The following is a 9,621-nucleotide window of genomic DNA, read 5'->3' on the forward strand; positions in this document are numbered from 1 at the left end:
AGCTAGCAACAAACACTGTCGTTGTTCATTTATATATTAAACATTCCAACACAATTTTACCCTCATGTTCTCTTTACCCTACACCTCCTCCTACACTGCTGCAGGTGTTTTAGATCTTTGTTTTTATCATAACGTGTCTCTAATGCTACTTTCACAAGCACTGACAGATTTCTAAAGCTATTTGTTTGTTTCAAATTCAATATTCACTACAACTGTACTGATATGAACTAATATAAATTTTTGATTATACACTGCTGTATTCTCCCACACTGTCTTTCCGTATTCCTAGTATGTTTTATTTTTATTTTTTGGCTACATTGTCATGTCTCCAATGGCTCTTTGTCCCACCTAATTGAACAATATTAAAACATGCGACAAACATGGCGATTATAGTACATTGTAATAAGGTTTAAGGTTGCATATGGTTTAGGGTTGTTTCTTTGTTTGTATTTCTTTCTTTTGGCACAACATGTTTAGAAAAAAATTCTTAACATTAAACATTAGTTACAGAAAAATATGTCATGTGGAATTCATCACATCGATTGTGGACCGATTTACTGTGAGGATAAAACAGTGGAGGTTCTAAGTTACGCGCTTTACATGAGGCCTACTCCGAGCAGCTGCGGTCACAGTGGGCTGTCACTGCCTAACTCCGCCCCATTGTCTTCAACTAGGTCCGGTAGAGGGATATAACAGGCTCGCTGTGAACGCTCGTCCTGCATTGACTCGCTTCATCTCGACGAGAGCAGTAACGATGTCCGGAAGAGGAAAAGGCGGCAAAGGTCTTGGAAAAGGAGGCGCTAAGCGTCACCGCTAAGCGTCACCGCAAAGTTCTCCGTGATAACATCCAGGGTATTACTAAACCCGCCATCCGCCGTTTGGCTCGCCGTGGCGGTGTGAAGCGTATTTCCGGCTTGATCTACGAGGAGACCCGCGGTGTGCTCAAGGTTTTCCTTGAGAACGTCATCCGTGATGCCGTCACCTACACCGAGCACGCCAAGAGAAAGACCGTCACCGCAATGGACGTGGTGTACGCTCTGAAACGCCAGGGACGCACCCTGTACGGATTCGGGGGTTAAACGTTCAGACCTCCACGCTAACACAACGGCTCTTTTAAGAGCCACCCATATTTTCTACAAAAGAAAAAGTTCTCCTTTTTTATTATTAATATTGTTATTATTAGTAGTAGCACGTTCACTGATGCGTACATTTGCAAATCAGTCGTTTAGCCCCAAAAGCTTGAAATCATTATTATAAGTAAAAATAACACATTCACTTTATGTAGCCCTAAAAGCTTGGAATTATCATTAGTAATTTTAGTATTATTGTTTAGCTTTCATACGGCGTGTTTGCATACTACCAATGTACAGCCATACTGTAGATTACACTACAATCATTAACACGATCTCTGTGTAAAATACAGTAAAACATTGTGCCCAAATGCCTCGCTTAAGAAACAAACAAAAAATATACATCTATCCTATCTATATATTTATATATAAAATGTAATAAAATATTGCTATTGATTCTTTTATATTCGGTTTTAAAACATGTATCGACCTCAGATTAAGCGGGAACAGACAACAAAGAACAGATTCTAGTGAATGGGGCAGAAGGGGGCGTGGAACGGTATGTTCTCTGTCCAATAGAAACCCAGGACCTTGGACCAATCAGAGTTACGTGTTTCAACTTGTCTTACTCAGCATGCAGGGTTAATAAAGCGGGCGTGTAGAGCGTCTACATTCACTTGCAGTTTGTTCTAGAGGAAACAGCAGCATCATGCCCGAACCAGCTAAGGCAGCTTTTTAATGGACTTTAGACAAATAGTGTTCGAGTTTAATTAATTCTAAAAGAAAATGTAAATATTTGTATTATTACATGAAATGTATCAATTAATGTAATATTACTGTACGTGTATGATGTAAATGATATTTGTAATGTGATATAAATTTGTACAATAAAGTTTATTTAAAAACCCTAAGGCAGCTAATTTGTTATTGTCAGTTTTTAACCATGGAATAGAAACAATGGACATGTACGATAGTTTTTATGAAGGTATAGTAACATTAATCTTTAAAAAAGGTGATGAATATGATTTAAGTAATTGGAGACAAATAACTCTAATGAATGTGGAATATAAAATCTTTGCAAAAATTTTAATGAACAGGTTGCAGGTAATTTTAAATTCTATTATCGAACAAGAGCAAACATGTGCAATTAAAGGGAGAAACATGTGGGATAACTTATGTATTATTAGAGAAATTATTACATGCAAAGGCCTTAATGTACCTGGGTTTTTTATGATTGCATTGGACCAAAAAAGAGCATTCGACTTTCTATTAAGAGACTATCTGTGGAGAGTATTGCAATGGTATGGGTTTCCTGATGAATTTATAAATATGGTTAAACTGTTATATAAAGAATCAAAAGTAAGAGTAAATGTGAATGGGAACCTGACTGAAAGTTTTGATATATACACGGGAGTTAAGCAAGGATGTCCACTAAGTGCAGCTTTATATGTGATAGCGATTAGCCCTCTGTTGTTCAAAATTAAAAAAGATCAAATGTTATCAGGGGTTCAGGTTAACAATCAAATGAACAGATGTATAATATCAGCTTACGCAGATGACATAACTTTGTTCATAAAAAACCAAAGAGAATTAGATAGAATCAATGATCACTTTTTAAATTATGAGAAAGTATCTGGAGCAGTTTTGAATCAAAATAAAACAGAAGCAGTATGGATTGGTGACCCAAAGAGTAAACCAAGTCTTAGTATACAAGTAAAAGATGAAATCACAGTACTTGGTATACAAATAAGCAATGAAAATGCATTAGATAAAAATTGGAATAAGAAAATATTAGAAATTACTGAAGAGTCCAACAAATTAATGAATTGGAAAACAAGTTATGAAGCTAAAATAAATTTAATTAATGTCTTTATATTAGCAAAATTATTGTTTCTATCCATTGTATTTCCACCAACGCAAAATATAATAACAAAATTGAACAAAATTTGTATCAGAACAATATGGGGTAGAAACTTCGAAATAGTTAAAAGAGAATTCCTATATAAAGCTAAAAAGAATGGAGGACTAGAAGCAACTAATTTTGGAATAAAGCTTAAAATTAATTATTGCAAACATATTAGTTTAAGCTTAGCTCGAAAAGCAGCTTGGTTAGGGAATACTGATGAATGGGCCAAACTAAGAGGGAAGAAAAGGAAAGATGTCCCCTACTATAAACTCTTATATGGTGACTTTGTCGAAAAATATAGACTTTTGGAAATAAATTGGGTCACGCAGTCCAATAAAATAATTCATAAAGAAATTGCGAATTACATTTATAATGGTATGATACAGTTTAAAGACTGCACAAAAGAGGAAAATGAAAATCTTATAGATTTATTACAAAATAAAATAATATCTAGAAAAATGAAAGATACAATGTGGTTGTCAGCCTTAGGTAGATTACCGGTGAGAGCAGTAGTAAAGTGGAGTTGTTTTGTTAAAACTAACTTATGTCCAATGCCAAATTGCAACGAAAACGAAACAGTTGGGCATTTACTAGTAGACTGTCAACGCTCCAGAGAAATTTGGAATTGTATTAAGGACTTGGGATTAGATATAGAACTGTCTAGGAAAAACGTCATTTATGGTGGCTTTAACCTTGATAAATTATGTGGGAAAAGACTTTTGTATTGGATTGTGATTGCTGTAGTGGTGAATCAAATATGGAAAACTCGATGTAAAATGACAACTGAAAATGTGTATATTGATTGTGAAGATGTAGTTAAACAATGTATGGCCAAATTAAAATGCATGAAAAAATGTAAAATGAAATCTAAACGCATGACAATTCCATGGGACCTTTTTAATGGACTTTAGACAAATAGTGATCGAGTTTAATTAATTCTAAAAGAAAATGTAAATATTTGTATTATTACATGAAATGTATCAATTAATGTAATATTACTGTACGTGTATGATGTAAATGATATTTGTAATGTGATATAAATTTGTACAATAAAGTTTATTTAAAAACCCTAAGGCCGCGCCCAAGAAGGGCTCCAAGAAAACCGTCACCAAGACCGCCGGCAAAGGAGGCAAGAAGCGCAGAAAGTCCAGGAAGGAGAGCTACGCTATCTACGTGTACAAGGTCCTGAAACAGGTCCACCCTGATACCGGGATCTCCTCCAAGGCTATGGGCATCATGAACTCCTTCGTCAACGACATTTTCGAGCGTATCGCTGGTGAGTCCTCTCGTCTGGCTCACTACAACAAGCGCTCCACCATTACCTCCAGGGAGATCCAGACCGCCGTGCGCCTGCTGCTTCCCGGTGAGCTGGCCAAGCACGCCGTGTCCGAGGGTACCAAGGCCGTCACCAAGTACACCAGCTCCAAGTAAAGCGCCTTAGTCGCTCTGGCAAACCAACGGCTCTTTTAAGAGCCACCCATCTTATCAAGTTAAGAGAATTTTCCTCTTTTTAAATATTATATCTGAATATGTTATACACACTTTATCTAGCTAGCTTCCCTTGTTTGTAATACTTGATTTTTTTTTATTTATTAATATATTACTAGTTTTGGGCACTGCTGTTTTTCACGAGTTGTCCACGACTGTCACTATGTGGTGAGTTTAGGAGATTACACAATAAAATATCACTGTACTCTTAAAAAAGATATTATAATACTAATAGCTGCTATTCTGTGGACTGTTACAGTTTTTGTGGACAGTTGGTTGTTCAACAGTATTTGAAAAAACATTTTTAAATGGTATCTTTTGTTGAGTTTTTATTACACAATATTTACTCTGACCTTTTTGAATCCTGCACCTGAAAAATGACCCAAAGTATAAAAAAAACTAAAACTAATACTACAGTAGAACTGATAAAAGCTACACTAAAACTAAGCATTAAAAAAATAATAAAAATTTAAAAGAACTAGCAAACCCACTATAAAAACAAGAGAAAAAAGTCACAATGAAATAAAACTAAACTATTGAAAATGAAAATTTTCAAATGAAAATTCCAAAACTATTATAACATTGATTCCTTCATGTAATACATTAATGAATTCATTGTGAATATGCACAAGTTCATTTTGTCTAATGTAAGTGCTGGAGAAGGTACAGAATGTAGTCGAGTTAAAGTAGAGATGGGAGTGTCACCACTCTGTTCTCTCTACTGCTCTGGATACACTTAAAACATCGTCCCGTTATTAATGTTAGGATTGAAGTTTTGTTTAAGCTGACAGTGTAATGGTCAACTATTATCATTAAACAGCATTAAGTGGCTCCATTTATATGCATTCTGACATTTCAAAGTCAGACACATCTTGATTAAAGTGAAAGTGATCTTAGCTGTGTATCAATAAAATCCAAATAAGTAAAATAAGACATTTTATATGTCGGTGTTAGCTGTGTTAAAGGCATTTCTAAGTTAATATAAATCAGCTTTATAAATAAGATGTATCAGATAAATAACTAAAATAGACTCTTTTGTGAGTGTTAGAAAGATCAGTAGAATGTGAATGTTGGAGCCATGTGTTGTTTTAGAAATGTGTCAGTACATGTGAACTTAAAGCTGACACGGTGATGTTCTGTAGATCTTACAGCACAAATATGTAGGAATTACTGAAATGAATGTTAGTGTGTTAAAATATTCTTCTTATTATCATCATTATTATTCTAAATTATGTTTTTTTTTTCTTCCATTTCAGCTGCATGACAGTTAAGCACCCTGGACTCGATCTAGTCCTGCTTGGTAGCTGTGTTTTACTCCGCACTAAACAGAGTAACAGAACAAAAACATGCCAGTAAAGATTGGTTAAAATATAACGCTACTAATGCAAAAAAAAAAAAAGTCAGAAGAAATCAGTAATTATTATTCAGAATAATGTATCAATATCAATAATAAAATATTATTTTAGGTACTCAACAGAGGGTAATTACAGGCATCTTAGGAAAGACATATTGTAAAATATTAACTGTAAATAATCATAATTACTCATAATAATCATTTTTTTTTTTTCTATTATAGTTGTTGTCGTAATAATAGTATTATTGGTGATGGTAGTAGTAGTAGTAACTTATAATATAACTAGTTACTTATAATGTTATGGAGAACCAATAGACAATTAGTGGAGCGTGGCTCCCATCTAGTGGTCAAAATGTGACAACACACGAACAAAATGTATATGTGTATAAGTGTTTTCTTTTATGTATGTATTTTTTTTATGTATTTGTGTGTGTGTGTGTTTGTGTGTGTGTGTATACACACATTTTACTCAAACACACACAGATACTACTAATAAACAAAAGTGCTGTAAGAACTGGTGACAAACATACACAATACACAACACAGAATTGCAGGACTGCAGTCTGAGTCCAACACTGTTTAATATCTACATAAATGAATTAGTGTGCAGCCCCCGGACTCACTCTGCAGGACGGGGAAGTAAAATTTCTACTCTATGCAGCTGCACCTTGACCTGTTGGAGCAGTACTGCCAGAACTGGGCCCTAGCAGTACATCTAAAGAAAACAGAAATGATGGTGTTCCAAAAACAAACCTAGATGTCAGGAATACATGGCACCAGTTTACCATGGTCAGCACTGCCCTGGAGCACACAATGCAGTACACTTACCTTGGTCTCATCATTACATTTACATTTTCAGCATTTAGCAGACGCGTTTATCCAAAGCGACTTACAGTACAGTTACAATATACAATCTGAGCAATTGAGGGTTAAGGGCCTTGCTCAAGGGCCCAACAGCAGCAACCTGTCAGTGGTGGGGCTTGAACCAGCAACCTTCTGATTACTAGTCCAGTACCCTAACCACTAGGCTACGGCTGTACTCATTACTGAATCAGTGAGTTTCAGCATGGCAGTGAATGCACTAAAGGAAAAAGCCGGCAGAGGCCTGTACACAATCAGGAGGAGATTTTACAACATTGACCTCCCCACCTCAATGGAGTAAATTATTTGTTAGTGTGATACAGCCCGTTGCACTGTACGGGAGTGAAGTATGGGGTCCACTCAATTTTTTACAGTTCTATTAAATGGTACAAACATCCAACAGAAACCCTGCATGTTCATTTCTGTAGAATGATTTTATAAGTCCAAAGGAAAACACCGACCATCACCTGCAGGGCAGAAATAGGCCGAATTTAAACATACAAAAAAGATCTCAACATTTCTTGATACACCTAAAGTCAAGTCCCAAAGAGTCACTACAATTTAAAGCACTACAGCACATACAGGCCTCACCATAGATCACAGCACTGTCCAACAGCTCATAGCTAACAGTAAGAACAGGTATCTAGAACACTGGGAGAACCAAATCCAATCTCACAGTAGACTAGAATACCATCGTGAAATAAAAAGTAAATATAAACTGGAGCCACATCTTACAGTGGAGACAGAGATGCACTTCCTTCTTCACTGCCAAAAATTCAAACCAACACAAGAAAATGTCACAGACAGATTTAAACAACAAATCCCTCACTGCACAGTACCTGAGACACACACACACACACCTATATATGTTTATTAAGAACATTTTTATATCCTCTGTATATCGTTATGTAAATTAGACAAATTATTTTTTATTGTCTATTATTTGTGTTCTCTGTTCAGTTTTACTGTTTATAGTTTGTACTGCTTTGGGAATATTGTTTTCTACTGTCATGCCTACAGAGCTACTTGAATCTGAATCTACATAGTACATAAATAACAGCAGTCAGAAACTGAGCATCATGTTAGGAGAGGAGAAGGAGAGAAGCACTGTAGCAGCTCAGTATGTATCTGCCTGCAACAGTCTGAGAGACACGGACTGATACACCCGAACAGAGGAACAGTCTGAATTAACCCACAAAGAGAAAGTGTTCCATATATACATGTCTTTTATTTTTAAATTTTAAATTTTTTTTATTTATATTTCCTTTTTTCCCCCTGTATATACATTCATATTCTGTCTTTTCAATGCTTTAGCAATACTGTAAGTATTACAACAGTCACGCTAATAAAGCTCTTGGAATGAAATAGAGAGAGAAAAAAACAGATATAGAGATAAAGATTATTTATTTATTCATTTAAATTATTATTATTATTGTATGGTTATTTATTTATTTTTACTTTTTTAAGCACCACACCATATGTGGAATAATAATCATAAGCACTAGCTGTAGTAGTAGTAGGGCTTTTTTTTCTGTTGTATTTGTTTTTGTTTTAGGCCATCAATCCTGTGATAATTTTATTCTTGCTCTTCTTCTGTTATTATGACATCATCATCATCATCATCATCATTATTTTCATCATCATCACTAAACATGGACATACAGTCCAATGAGAATTTGTCACACATGAGGCACAAGAAAACAGATAATTTAATATCTGCAAATGATACGTAAAGACGAAAAGCCTTATTAATTTAAATGTTTTTAAATAAACATCAACCTCTATTTTTTCTTTTAAAATTATTTTAATTTAATTATAAAGAGGATATGATCTCAGTCTTTTACCGATCCCTAAAGAGTTCTCTCTTCTCCCTGAAGTATTTTTACTAATCATCAAATAATCTGTTTTAAAGAAGAAAAACTCATCATTCTATAAATAAAAGACATTTAAACATGTACATATATGTAAATAACATTATAACAGTAATACTTCCTCTAATTAGTGCCTTAATGTCCCGATAGCAATCTATTACGTGCCTTTTGCCGGACGCTGTGCGTGGGGCCCCCCGTATTTTGGGCCTCAGATCGCCTCTGCTTTCGGTACCCAGGGTCCCCGGCCCGAGGCCGGCAGGGGCCCGCAACCCGTCCGGCTCTGCCACCCCAGAATTGTATTTCTGTATTGCAAATGGGATGACATGTATTACTACAGTATATTGCAAGTAGGACTTATGTCGCAACTGGAATGAGATCCTATATCATTACAGTATATTGCAAGTGAGATTCAGAATATATTGCAAATGGGATAAGTCTATTTATGATTATATAAGCAAATTTTGACAAACACACACACACACATATATATATATATATATATATCAGTGGCGATTTCTGTAAGACTGCAAGGGAAGCTCAGCTTCCCCTAAAATGTCAAAAATTAAATGGTCAAATATGTACAGTTGTGTTAACATTTCATTGACTACAAATGCGTTAGAACACGTTCATCTTGAAGACGAGTTCATTCAGAATCAGCTACTTATCACAAATCGACTCGATTTTGTTAACTCATACATTCATGCATTTACCCGCAGACGCTGAGCGTCTCTTTGCTTCTATGGGGCTGCATGGGCGGGACTTCGAAACTTGCCGGTCATTGGATAAATGCCACGATTTTGTCCCGCCCCCGGACGCTGAGCGTCTCTGGGGGTGAATGAGCTGTGGGCGGGTCTGGACGCTGAGCTTCTGCAAGATGATTGGAGGATCAGTCGAAAGGCTGAATCCCGTTTTGATTGACAGCTGTCGCTGGGAGCTTCAGTACCATCGCGGATTTTGCGAGTGAAGTCGGAAGACAAACTGCAACCCATTTCAGGCCATTTTCTTGAAAACTAACAAAGGGGAGAATTTATACATTTATATATAAATAAATTGACAAATTTTATGATGTAA

At 35.7% G+C, this 9,621-nt stretch overlaps 1 protein-coding gene across 1 annotated transcript; it reads left to right on the forward strand.

Moving 5' to 3' along the window:
* The first annotated feature begins 2,027 nt into the window (after nt 1-2,027).
* LOC134305857 (histone H2B-like) lies at nt 2,028-5,805 on the forward strand. Its single transcript, XM_062990204.1, has 4 exons — nt 2,028-2,055; nt 2,168-2,174; nt 4,032-4,465; nt 5,721-5,805. The coding sequence occupies exons 1-3, from the start codon at nt 2,028-2,030 to the stop codon at nt 4,405-4,407; spliced, it is 411 nt and encodes a 136-aa protein (XP_062846274.1). The 3' UTR covers nt 4,408-4,465; nt 5,721-5,805.
* The last annotated feature ends 3,816 nt before the right edge of the window (nt 5,806-9,621 follow it).

Source organism: Trichomycterus rosablanca, unplaced genomic scaffold (genome assembly GCF_030014385.1).
Source record: "Trichomycterus rosablanca isolate fTriRos1 unplaced genomic scaffold, fTriRos1.hap1 scaffold_152, whole genome shotgun sequence".
Classification (NCBI taxonomy): Eukaryota; Metazoa; Chordata; class Actinopteri; order Siluriformes; family Trichomycteridae; genus Trichomycterus; species Trichomycterus rosablanca.